Here is a 13,823-nt window from a genome sequence, read left to right on the forward strand (position 1 = left end):
CGCTTTTGCCGCTGAGCTAAATCCCCAGCCCCCCAAATTTAAATCTTTAACAGGCCACTTTGAGGAAAGGAGTTTTATTTTCACCATGGATTCACATTCATACTCTCCAACACTGCGTCTTGATCACATTTCCTGAACATGTGATTGACGCGGTGCATCAGAAGAAGCTGGAAATATGTCAAGATGCCACATATACTATGTGCTGCAGGCAGGTTATAGCTCGGGGCCTCCAAGTCATCAGGCCCCACTGGAACTTGAAAATTTATCTCTTGGATTTCTGATGTGCACAAGGATCCAAGCTATCACGAGGAAATCAGCCACATCTCTGCCTGCAGAGGGCAACGTTGGACACGCAGAGACAACTGGCACTGATACCCACAGCCCGGGAGCCAAGGAAGGCTCAGAACGTAAGTTATTCTCAGCATCTGCGGCTTTCTGGACAGGGACTAAATTATTGTGGAAAGGGGAAAGAGAACCTACATAAATAAATGAGTTACAAGACGGTCTGACTCCAGAAGAAAGGGGCTTGAGCCTTTAAGGTTCAGTTTATGACTCAAATCAACCAAAAGGCATTCTGCCTGCCGGATGAAGTACCCTTGGAATTGGCCTACCAGATGCGTCCCCCATCTGTCTGACCTGAAGAATAAGCACTGTTACATTTAATTTACATCTCTGCTTTTAATACTGAAAGCAGTTTATTTGATTTAGAAATGCCTTCCCAAACATATGAGCCATTGTTATTTTGAGCAAACATGTCAAGGCTCTTCCCCCAGAGGAAATGCGGTCAGAAGTCTTTATTAATTCATCAGATAATAAAAAGCACTTTTGATTCTAAATCCAAAGGGCACCCACAGAGTCTTTACAGCAAGATATTTTATGAGAAGATATATGGGAAAGAGTGTTCATCTTGTGTGATTATACAGAGAGCAGAGACGATACGCAATCCAGGCAAATCTGAAACTAGAAACTGACCAAGAAAGCTGATTCTAAAATGGACAAGATCCAAGCGGTCTTAAAGGAACCATGCTGTCCAATCTTTCATAGGTCTGTGCTGGGCCCTGGATATACAGGGAAAAAGTAAAGTCAAGGCTGTGGTTGTGAAGAAGCGTATGGATGCTGGCTGGTACCTGTTTGCCACACAGCTGTTAGGGACTTGGCCTGCGAAGTTACAGTTCTCAGATACCTGTCTCCAAGCTCAGTGGAAAACACCTTAAATGTCACAAATTACTAAGAAGGTTTTAAAACACAACTTCCCAAAGCCAGGCCATAGTATTTCTTCACTTGATATAAATTCATTCTTTCACAATGGGAATAGGGTTTGGTCATGTAGAAGCATGATTATTCTATGGCTCTGTTAGAATTGTGTTTTTTTTGTTTTTTTTTTTTTTAATTCCTGTTCCTTCTATTAATTTCATCCCAAAAAATACAGTTAGAGAAAGAACGCGATACTACAGCTATAGTCTCAAATAAGGCCTTTGTCAAACTTTCCAACAAGACCACTATTATGTAGTCTGGGTAAAATAAATCTTTGTTAACTCTGGGAACGTGCAGTACACAGAGAACCCAAGAAAAGTTCTGAGATAGGATGTCAAGACTCAGGAAAAGAGTAAGAAATCCACTGTCAGTAGCCACCCGGCTACGCTTAACTGGAGGAGGCTGAGCACCTCTGTCCTGCACTGGTCCTTACCTCAGAATCTCACACAAATGAAAGCATCACTGAACCTAAACCTGCCTCCCTAGCCCAACAGGAAATAAGGGCTTGCATTCCAATGCAATTCCAATTGCTTTGCATTCCAAAACAATCTGTCAAAGGAGAAAAAGACAAAGCTTTAAAAATTAAAAGGGTGCACGAGATGCTTTGAAGAAGAAGGATGACTTTCTCCTCCACCATCCTTAACTAGTAATATTTTTGAGGAAAGAAAACTGGCTATTTCAAGGGAATGAAGCCTAGTGGGCCAGCAGCTAAATCTATAATATCGCTACGGAGGCATCAAAGGACTACAGAGGACTACCTGCACAAACACAAAGGTAAGACCAAGGCAAGGATGGTTTAAGGATCTGGAAGGGAAATCTGGACAGCGACACAATCAGCTTGGGCTTAGTAGGATATATTCATGCAGTTTGCAATTAACTCTAACTATAACCAACGTTATTCCTGGCCAGCCAGGTGCAGAAAGGCTTCCAGGAAGTCATCATGGAGACCCACCCTAGTCATAAGAATGTTAGTGCACTGAACACCTGATTGCACTACAGGACATGCCAGGGTCCTGTGGTCTCCTATGTGGAGAGTGAGAGATACACAAATAGCTCTATGGATAAAGGTGTGAGTTGTGTGTGTACAGAATGCCTAGAAAGCTGACAATTAGAAAAGCTAAATAAATGGTTTAGAATAATGATATATAAATGACTTTTTCCATTACAGAATTTTTAAATAATGCCCCAGAATCTTATCCCCAACAGTTCAAGGAAGATTTGCTTTATTTTCCATTGCTCTCCCCTGCTCAGGTCTGTGCCGCCTCTTAGATTCCCTTCCAGACTGTGAGGCTGCAGACATCTTACTTGGAATCGCTCATCAGTCTCAATCTCTCCAATCTGTCTCAGAAGATCCCCACTGGCTTGGCCAATGCTCCCAGCGGCAGTCAGGACGGTCTGTCGAGGCTGTGAACAGAGAACACACGTCACATAGAAAGTGCATTTTCTCCACCGCGACACGAGACCCAGCAGTACACACGGGAACCACACGGGACTGGATCCTCTTAATCATAAACTGGAATCTTAGACTGTTTGGAAGATAGAAGACAAAACGTCCTGGTAAAATCTGTGCAAGGAAACAGCTCGAGTCTCATAAACCGGCAATAGGTGGAAGGACTGAAAATCCACTAGGTGAGCCTCAGACAGTTATTAAGGAGCTTTATGGTACATGCTTTCTGAAAATTAGGGCATAAACTCGTATTCTTTTTAAATGTATACTAGTCATAGGTGTTAAGGTGCTGGGGTTGCAGCCAATCAAATACTTTAGTGGGGAGACTTTATACTAAGAGCTCTGATCCTGAAGGTTGAACAAGAATATCTGCACTTATTTTAATAATTCTCAGGGTTACTGTGGGCAAGCAAGCCCCGTAAGGGTGCAAGGGACAGTGCAGGAGGCTGCAGCCCCGGTGTGCCCAGGGGATGCAGCTGCCCCATTTGAACCGGAGAACTCACCTCTCCAGAAGTGGGCTGCACAGCTTTTAACAAGTCAGACACCGCCCCAGCAAGCGTCCTCGCAGCTCGGAGCAAGTCCTCACCGCTGCCCACCTCATCGTCCATGAGAGCCGCCAAGAGCTTCACGCCCTTGGACATCTCCGTCAGGTTGGAGGAAATCGTGGTGATCGCACAACCCACGGCCGTGTAGTCAGTGTCCGCGGGGTCACCTGGGACAGAGGCATCGGTGTGGAGGGAGATGGTGAAGGACCAGGAGAGCCCAGGCAGGCAGGAAGTGAGGGGTCAGGACCCAAGACACACTGGTGGGAGCTCATCCCCCACCATGCTGCAAGGGTCACGTACACAGCTCCGCAGGGGCACACGGACGTGGCCCACATCTGTCTCTAGGCTGACGCCAGTAAGGCCCTCTCCCCGGAGGACTCTCACTCTGAGATTTGGAGCACAGGCGCCTTTAAGATTCAGCCTTAGCACGTCACAGCCTTTTTCTTTTAGGTCCCTATTAGCAGCTCAGGCCGCAACACTGCTCCTGAAACCTGGGTACACTGTGGAGTGAAGCCAGGGCCCTTCCTGGGCGTCACTGCATGGCAGAGGAGACTAACGCTGGGCAAGACAGGTGAAAGCGTGACGACGGATTCCTATGTTCAATACCGTGTTCGGGCTATCAGCTCCCAGCGGGGAGAGGCTGGCCTCAGCAGACTGTGAAGCAGCACATCCAGCAGGGTTAATAATAAGGAGAGCTAAATAAATGCCTGTGAAGGATGGTGCACGGTATCTACAAAAAGGAAGCTGTTCCTTACATTTCTCCTGAATCACGGTAAGAAAATGCCTGAACTACGCCATGGGCCTAAAAATAGACTCTCTTCTCCTATGAAAATCTGTTGTTTCAATAAAAGAATAACTTTCTTCTCCACACAAAACCGCAGTATACCACAAATCACTCAGGGACTTACCAGCCGTGAGGTTGACGACTGAAGCCGTTCCAGCTGTAATAGCATCAACTTGAGAATGGATTTCGTGTTTGGATTCATCCACTTTGTTCTGAACCCACACCCTAGACGCCTGTAAAGCCAGACACAGCACGACACAATCAGGGCACAGAATGACCCAGCAGACCAGACAGGTTGTGCCACAGAAAGAGAACAGCACTTTGGCTAGACTGTCCTTACTGGGGTGGCAACACATGGCCCCTGGGTCACTGTAAACCACACCCTTAACAGCCCTCTTACTTGTTCAGATACTTACAGATTGGGATGTAGCTTCTTCCTGTGTCTTATGCTAGTTACTAACTGTTTTTAACTTTTAAGGTTTTGGGGAAAATTCTATTTGGCTCTATCTAGGTACATTTAATGAAAAAGAGAAGAAATATCAATGTCACTGTCTAATAATAATCCCGCACATGAACAATAACTGCTATTGGCAATTTTCACCCTGCTTTTTAGGGAGCAAGATCTATATTCAGGTGTATTAGCTCACAAGGATTCTCCATTTGTGGGAGAAGCACCTCCTCTTTACATGAACCAGGGAGACAAACACCACCATCGTGCAGATGTGACACCTTTCCTGGTCGTTCTGGGATGGCCCAAGACCTTTGTTCTAGATCTAGCCCTACCGCTGAAGGTGATGGGAACATTGCAAATTACACCCAGATCCTGGGCTTTACCTTTTTCCCTACGATAGCAATTCAATGGCTTCTAAAAACCTTTCCAGCTCTTACGTTTTGTTTGAACCTATAAACAGTAAAATCTCTATTATTAGACAAGAGGAAGGGAAGAGGAGCAGGGATTGGATATGATCCATATGCATGTATGAAAATATCACATTGAAACCAAGTATTTTTAAAAATAGGCACTGATAAAAATATATTTCAATCTATTAAGGAAAAGCAAGCAAAAAGTAGTAAAAATCTCTCTTTTCTGGCATTTCAGGATTTGTCTAGTAAACAACCACTTACAGTGAACGTATTGGTAAGATCTGCTTTCCAGAACAGCCCAAAACCATCAATCTAGGTTTAGGATGTATCTAGCGCTAGTCACATCTGGCTGCATTTCTAGTTCTTTGGAAGTTGGTAAAGCAGAAATGTTACATCTGAGTATTTTAAAGATCTGTCTCATCACGGTCTGGGTATGGGAATCTCCTATCCATGTTCACTCTGAAGTTCCCCAGAGCAAAATGCTTAATGCTTTCAGGTGCTTAGGAGGGGGAACATGAGGGCACCAGCAAGCTCTGTGCACAACAGGGGCCGGCATTTGGGGACAATCTGGACATCAACTGTGACACCATTAACATGGGCTGAGCTGGGGCCTTAGGATGCCTAAGCTTCTGCTGGTGATTCTGGTGTCAAAGCCAGGGTGAGGTCCAGAGTCCCAGCCAGTGCTCGGGCAGTGTCAAAGGGCACACAGGGCAGCTGGGCTTGAGATTCTGACTCAGTAGGAGGAGAGGCCTACAGTCTGGCACCAATCACAAGTTCCTGGGTGTTGTCAATACCGCTGGCCCAGGGGCCATAATCTGAGGGGTGAGGAGTTAGCTGGTTTTATACAATAGCAGCTATAGGAAGGACTCTGGGCCGATCATCTTGCCTTATAAAGCTCAATAATGCTGTAGCAGCCGGGGATACAGCTCAGCAGCACAGGGCCTGCCTGGCAAGTGCAAGTCCTGAGTTTGATTCCCAGTACCAAAAAAAAGTAGTACTATAGTAACTTACAGGTTTTCAAAGTACAGTCCCCAGAAAAACAGCATTAGTATCTCTTGGGGATTACTGGAACTGCACATTCTAAGGCCCAATGTCAGACCTACAGAGCCATAAAAAATGGGGCGAGGGCATAGCAATGTGTTTTAACAAGCTTTTAAAGTGATTCTGGTGTGTGCTAAGGCTTGAGAACCACTGGTAATATGAGGCAATGCTGACAGCTCTTGTACATGTCAGGCACTGGGAAAAAACTCTGCAAATGTTTAGAACATCATGTCTCCACCCAACTCTACATATGGATGGCCACGGGGAGGCTCTGAGAGGTTAAGCTACCCAGATTCACACAGCCTGTGAGAAGGGGGCCGGGGCCCAAGTTCTCAGCCTGGTGGTACTGCCACAGCCATCAGCACTGACCCTTCTCCTGGGATAAACAGAGACAAGATCCAGCATCTTGGAAAACACAAGACTTTCCCCGCCACCTAACTGGAGATACAGATGCACTTAGTTGCATTCAGACAGAACGCATAACCTTTCTGTTTTCTGAAAGGACAGAGAATGAAAACCATGGATCACTGTTTACCATATCTTGGCCGAGAGGAGGCAGTGAGTCGAGCTCGCTCAGGTCATCCTGGGCCTGCTGGACAGCATGCATGCTTGTGTTGATGGTCCCCATCAGAGCCTGCTGGGCGGAGGTCTGCGAAGGCAGAAGAGCACAGGTGGTCAAGGCACGTTCCTGGGACTGACATGACCTTCCAGGCAAAACAGAGCAAAGCCGAACTCAGCTCAGTCAACGCTACATCTCAACAAGCACCTGGAATGTCTCCCGTCTCAATGAGGGGCCAGAAATAGATATTGTGTGATATTAATAGAACATAAAATGAAGGTGATTACAGTGGAGGGATCATAATCAGAAATGTACAGAGAGCTTAATTAGCTGACAGAAGCCTCAGAAAAGTCTTTGCAGGGGAAGCAAAGAAGTCTAACCTTCCAGTACTGAGGACAAAAGATCTCATGCATAGAAAACACAAGGACGTTAAACAAGATCATTTCTTTTTGGTACTGGAAATCAAACTCAGGGCCTCGAGCTTACTAGGCTGGCACTGTGCCACTGAGCTATATCACCAGCCCTAGATCATTTCTTGAATAGGATCGAAAGATTCCAGTCAAATTTATAGACAAAAGGCTTTTTAAGAATCAAATTCTTTCTCATCTTTGAGGCTCCTGACCTTTCAAAAGCCGTTAGGCAACAGTAAGATTCCCAAGGCAGGTCTGAAGGGCACTGAATCAGAGAGACCAATAGTCAGAAGAAATCAACTGACTTGGGTGAAACACCACGATCACTAAAAACCCAGTCTATTTCCATACCTGGGCCAGCGGAGTTTGATGCTGCTACAGCAGGGAGCAGAGCTCTATCCCAATAGCCCAAGTCATGCTGACAGGTCCTTAACCCTCCAGCCCCACAGGAAACCTCTGATCCACAGGAGTGATCAAAGCTACCAGTTTATAAAATGCACTGTGGTCTGTGTGGGACTTGGACAGCTCCCGTACACCACCTATCCCTACCGCTAGTGTCGTCCCTAGCACACTGCATACTGTCATCCCAGACCCTCCTGCTAGTGAAGGAGCACGGATGAGTAGAGGGATCCTCACCAGCGGAGGCATGTGACCGCGATGCATCTGCCCAACCATAACCTGCTGCTGCGGCGAAGGCATGCTGCCCACGTTGAAGGTCTCCGGCCCGCTGGAGCCTGAGCGCATCACAGCTGGTAGAGCCACTGAGCCGTGCTCCGCCTTGCCTGTCCGGTTGAACTGCTGCTGCAAGATTGTGGACCTGTAGGGAAGGGCGGGCAGTCACCGGAAGGAGCCACGCAAGTGGACCATGGTGAGATGACATCGCAGAGGTCACAGATGTCCACTGATATATCCAGGGGAGATCAATGTACAGAGGGACATCTGGAAGGGGACTTGGGAATGAAGCTGGAGTACCAAAGGCTCCGTAGAAGGCCTCCAGGTGTCGCCTTTCCCATCAGCAGTGTACACAGCTTCTCTCAATCTATCCATCAATAGCTTCATGCTGCTCTATGACTGTTTTTTCTCAAAGACAAAACCAAACCCATACTCCTATAATGGTGATGTCCCAAGTGGAGGTTGTAGATACAGTGATTTATTACTGGGTGAATCACGCAAAAGAACACTGATTCAACTAATGTCTACCTGAAGCCAGTTTCCATTCTGGGACTCAGAGATAGAGGTCATTTATCCTTAGTCAGAAGGGAGAAATGCCCATATGACCTGAAAGAGAACTTCTCACCTCTTAGCTCCCTTCCCCTAGGTCAAGTCCACTGACCATGGAGGGTATTTCTCTGTTTCTAGTGCTTTGACACACTTTGGTACATTTCCGAGATGACTTTTACTAGAAATAGGGAAGATGTTTATTTAGGGAGGGGGGTCTAACAAAATTGCTTTAATTTTTTACTTTCTGATAGTTTCTTAGAAGAGTGATAGGTGTGAAAGACTTTGATCCTTTGAAGCCTGAGGGTAGCATGTCTTCTTCAGGTGACAGTGCTCACCCTGTCAGGAAGAGCTAGTTTAGGAATTCCCAGTGAATGGTCACTAATAACTTCAAGCACTTAAGGTGCTCTGCCAGAGGGCAGCCAGGTCTTGGAATGCATCCCATCCGTACTGGCTGTGTCTTGTGTTGTAATGGAGACTGTATGGTTTGTGTCTAGATGTCCCTCCAAAGCCTCATGCAGTCATCTGGGTGGCTGAATCTAGAGTTTGTGATTGATTCATTCATTGTCTAGTGCTGGGACTATGGGTGTGAGTGCTATACCCACCCTAGGGCAGGTAGCCTGCATACAATACACGGGACAGAGAGTCTTCTCTTGTACTTCTCCCTTTTTGCTCTTGCTGCTTTTGCTGTCTCCCACCACCATGAACTGTTGCTCTTCTGCCATGTGCCACCCTGCCTTGGAGCCAGTTGGTTATGGAGTGGTACCTCCACAAACTGTGAGGTAAATAAACCCTTCCTTCTTTAATTTGGGGCATTGGGTATTTTGTGTCAGCAACGAGAGAACAGTAAGTAAGACAGGGACAAATGGAAAAGTACATTTGGTATGATTAGGAAGCAAATTTTGAGAAAGTGATGGCAAGGATGGAAATGTTGGAGAAATCACTGCTCTGGTTAAGCCAGTGCAAAATACTGTAATAAGCTAGAACTTCATGACCACGGATAATGGAGAACATTGCAAGATCTGACTCTGCATCTGGTCTCTGCCACACATGTGTACCTCCACTAACGACATGATCTTGGCTTCCTCATCCTGAAATCTGGGATCATATCTAGGCCTATCTCTTCGACACAGAGCTGCATTTGGGATCAATGAGATGTCCTGTCAGACACACAGCGGGATGGAGACAAGAACAGTGATCACGAAGGTCTATTCAACGTAAAAGGCTGTCTGTGCAGATTTCCCAACAAATATCATGTATTACGTGTTCATTAGTTTTAATAAATCTGTGCCTCACCTATAAATGGGGGTAACTTGAGACTGCTCTGAATATAAAATAATGATGATCATCATAACAATCTCATATACTATGCACCAGGCAATGTTTTAAGTGCTTTGTTAGTAACTCAGTCATCAAAACAACACCTGCAGGGGCGTACATTTTATCATCACTCCCATTTTTCAGATGGGCTCATGCAAGTAGAGAATTCACGGCCATAGAACAGACCCTAGGTCTGAACCCAGGAAGGCTGGCTTGGGATCCATGTTCTTGCCTCTTCCGCTCTGCCGCCTCACAGCCCGGGGGACAAGCACCGCGTCACACACAGTAACTCTTCAACTGGCTACGCACTGCGTCCCTTCCCCTCGAAGGCTCAGGATCAGAGAGAAGCCACTTCCCAGCTTCTTAATGATAGCAACCCCATTCAGCGGATTTAAGCGCAGAACGGGACTCACAAAGCCTCAGTGCCTCAGAAGGTGGAAGTCAGCACGACCTCCTGCTCAGACTTCCTGCACTCACCAGCCCAACCCCCGAGACAGCTGTGACACCACCAGTGCCGGCCCAAGGGCGAAACCCAGAAAAACAAGGCTCAGCTCCAGCATCCACTAACACCCCCTCCGGGCAAAGGGTTCAGAGTGACAGGCAGCAGGGCGGGCGGGGGAAAGCGGCCACCTTGGGAGAAGGCAGGTCCCCAGTGCTCCTGATACTTACTTTTTTGGGGAGACTGACTCCTCTAACATGGTGGACTCCTCATCACCTTCTAGTCCAAATCTATCTTTGCTTTGTTTCTGGAGGTAAAGCAAGAGGCAACAACGACAATTAGCAGACATTAACACAAGCGCCTTTGAAAAGAAGCTTTGAGGGGAAACGAACAAAAATGTTAGCATTTACCCTAAGTCGCTTGTATTAGATATTTAATAAGTGATGGACAAACACAGCCTGATGAAATAATTAAAATACACGATTTAATATACAGATATGTAGGGCTTTTTTGTCTTTATTATTACATAGATTACAAAGCAGAAAAATATCAAGGTGCACGTGGTAACATTCTATCACAACCTGATTATTCGAAAGGGCTGAACTGTAAGGCCTTTAAGAAATCCATTTTTGTCTGGATACCATATGGCACACAGCCCCACTAAATCTGGTAAAAACAAAACAAAAACCATGAAAACTACAAAGCACCCTTCTGGCCCCCCATGGGCGTTTCCACGAGGGCGGGGAAAACAGCAGGGCGACGAGGGGAGGAAGCAGCTAAAGGCCTCGCTCGCTCGTTCACTGACTGAGGGAAACGCCGCTGCTCATTACCCCGCAGTGAAGGAGACAGGGATTCTCAGGGGCTGTCCCAGGTCAGAGATTAAACGAGTGGATGAGGGATGGTTTTCAAGGTAGCCCCCATCAGCTGAACTCGGCCTCCTAATAAAGCGGGCTGGCTCTTCCAATTTGCATCCACAAGAAATACCTTTTTGAGGATGATGTCAATGTATCCTGCAATCAGCTGGGATATTTGCTCTCCCTCGGTGGTCTGGACTGAGTAGTAGCTTTCCTGATACTCCCCAAAATCCTGAAAGGAAGAAAAACAGCATCAAAGGAAATATGGCTTCATTAGGTCCACTGGCAGCTGTAAAGCCCGGAGGTCCAGTTCTCAGCACTATGACACACATTTCCCCATCTGCTCCCTCTAAACACCCAGAATTCATTCAACAACGGTGACACCAGAAGGGTAGAATGGCTGAGGGTCTTGGGCTTAAGGTTTTCCAATGTGGTAAGTTCTTAGGTTTCTTTTCTATCCCCTGTACACCCAAGACTGGGAGCAGGAGAGGCTTGCTTGATAAGTGGAACCTCCAATAGGCAGTTCCTGAAAAGCCTCATTTTCTGGCCACAGGACCAGAGAGGGAAAACCCAGCAGGTGCAGAGCAGTGAAACCCAGACCCCCCAGGCACAGAGAGGGAGGGGAGGAGCAGCAGAGTAAAGACCTGCGTTTCTCTGGCACCAACAGACTCGGGCAAGCTTCTGCTTCCTTCAGCGACGGCAGCCTAGGAAAGTGCCTCCTGCTTTCACAGGAAGAACCAACAGAGCATGGTACAAACTCACACAGTATCAAAGAGACAAAGCCACCCAGAACAGGGGCTTGGACACATGAAGCTGTTTTGCAACAGAAGTCCATAAACTCGGCCAGAACATTACACACGAATCCTGAACAAGGTACCTGTCCACCAAAACAGATGCAAGTAGCTTAAGAGTCTCCTAACATAATCATTAAGCTGTCGAGGATGAAATAAAAAATCGTTGTTTGTGTCAGGAACCAGGACAACCACGATTAGGAATCAGAAGACAAACAATTGATGCCAATAAATGATATCAGACTTATGTGATAAGGATTTTTAAAGCAGACGTGATGGTTAAGTTTGTCAGCGTGATTGGCTGTGGAGCTGTCTAGGGGATTATTAGGAAGGCACACTTCTGGGTTTGCTTGGGTGGGTCGAGGCACTGTGACCCTGGGTTCTGCACGTGGTCCCCAGCCCTCCCTTCTGAGCTCTTCCCCTGCTCTGCTTCCCTGCAGGAACTGAGCGGCTTTGCTCCACCCAGATACCTGCGTGTTGGACCAGCCACTCACAGACTGAAATCATGAGCTGTTTCCTCCTCTAGGCTGTGGGTACTGGGTCCTGTATTTGGTCACAGCAAGGGGAAAGCTCACTGATACGAGCCATAACAATGTTTCAACGAGCAATTACGAGCGTTCTTGAAAGGAAGGAGGAAAAATAAAGTTTCAAAGAAACCAAACTCACAACAAAGAACCAAATGTGGAAATTACAGAACTGAAAAAAATACAATAATCTAAAATATAAAATCTCACAGAAGAGGCTAGACAGTATTAGAGAGATTACAGAGTAGAATCAATAAATTTAAAAATAGATCAGTAGAATTTAATCAATCTGAACAACAAAGAGAAAATTAAAAAGTGCAGCATTAGGGACCTGGGAGAAACAAGAAAAGATCTAACATTAATGTAAGAATAACAAAAGGAGAGGTCAATGTGAGACCCAAAAAAAACCCCCAAAAAACCTGGAAGATATAATGGTAGAAAACTTCCCCAAATTAGTTAAAGATATAAACCTACAAATTCAACAAGCTAGGAAAACGCCAAAATAGAATACATGCTAAGAAACCCATAGCCACGCAATTTTGAAAACCAAAAATAAATTTTAAAAATCTGGAAAAAACCCAGGTAAATATGATAACACGACCTCTAAGCAAATACAAACTTCAATAACAACAAATTTTGCATACGAAAACATGGTGAGAAAAAAGTATCGTGGTGACATTTACGAAGTCCTAAAACAGAAGAAGTGTCAGTCCCAAACACGGTGTCTGACAAACTTACCCTTCACCAATGAAGAGGAAATGAAAACCCTCTCAGATGATGGAAAACTAAGAACCTGCTGCCAGCAGACTCACCCTTGAAGAAGGCCTAAAGGGAGCTAGTTTCCCAAAAACAAAGAAAATGGTAACAGAAGGCTGAGAATGTCTGAAATGTAAAAAATGAGATACAAAAAAATAGATATAGGACCCGGGATGTAGCCCAGTGGCGCAGCGCCTGCCTGGAAAAAGACAGGCCCTAAGTTCAATCCGTTATTAAAAAAAAAGATATAGTTTTCACTATATAGGCCTTTCAGCTGCTTGGCTAGGCTGATTCCTAAGTTTTTCATTTTTCTTCACATTATTGTGAATGGTATGGTTTTCCTAAACTGATACAGAGATTTAATACAATCCTAATAAAAACACCAATAACATTCCTCACAGAATTAGAGAAAACAATCCTAAGGTACATAGGGAACCAGAAGAGGCCCAGAACAGCAAAAGTAATCCTGGGTAGCAAGTTACATTACCAAGCTATAGCGGTAAAAACAGCCTGGTACAGGCACATAAACAGGCACATGCATCAGTGGAACAGAGCAGAGGATATAGAAATAACTCTACATGTTCAGCTATTTTGATCTCTGAGAAAACTCGCTGGAGGAAAGACAGGCTTTTTAACAAATGGTGCTGGCAAAGCTAGCTATCTGTGCGCGGAAGACTGAATCTAGACCCTTATCTCGCACCATTTACTAAACTAAAATCAAAATGGTTCAAAGATCTAAATATTACAACAGAAACAATCTGCCGGAAGACAAAATAGGTAAAAATTCAAAGTCATAGGCACTGGCCAAGACTTTCTGAACAGAATCCTAATGGCATAAGAAATAACATAAAAAATCAACAAATGGGATCATATCAAATTAAAAGGTTTCTGCACAGCAAAGGAAAAACCAATAGCGTGAAGACAGAACCTACAGGACAGGAAAAAAAATGTTGCCAGCTATACCTCAGGCAGAGGATTGATATCTACAATTTTAAAAGAACTAAAAAAAAAAAAAAA

The 13,823-nt window shown here is 45.4% G+C and overlaps 1 protein-coding gene across 1 annotated transcript in view; it reads right to left on the minus strand.

Annotated features, from left to right (window-relative positions):
• Window positions 1-13,823, minus strand: part of Tln2 (talin 2) — a gene marked incomplete in the record, with an annotated part of 349,184 nt that overhangs the window by 122,787 nt on the left and 212,574 nt on the right. Inside the window, 7 exon segments of the mRNA XM_005393813.2 lie at window positions 2,560-2,658; window positions 3,205-3,413; window positions 4,155-4,263; window positions 6,471-6,584; window positions 7,541-7,721; window positions 10,112-10,188; window positions 10,866-10,967. Coding sequence (XP_005393870.1) covers window positions 2,560-2,658; window positions 3,205-3,413; window positions 4,155-4,263; window positions 6,471-6,584; window positions 7,541-7,721; window positions 10,112-10,188; window positions 10,866-10,967 — 891 coding nt within the window.

Source organism: Chinchilla lanigera, unplaced genomic scaffold (assembly GCF_000276665.1).
Source record: "Chinchilla lanigera isolate Chin_1 unplaced genomic scaffold, ChiLan1.0 scaffold00049, whole genome shotgun sequence".
NCBI lineage: Eukaryota > Metazoa > Chordata > Mammalia > Rodentia > Chinchillidae > Chinchilla > Chinchilla lanigera.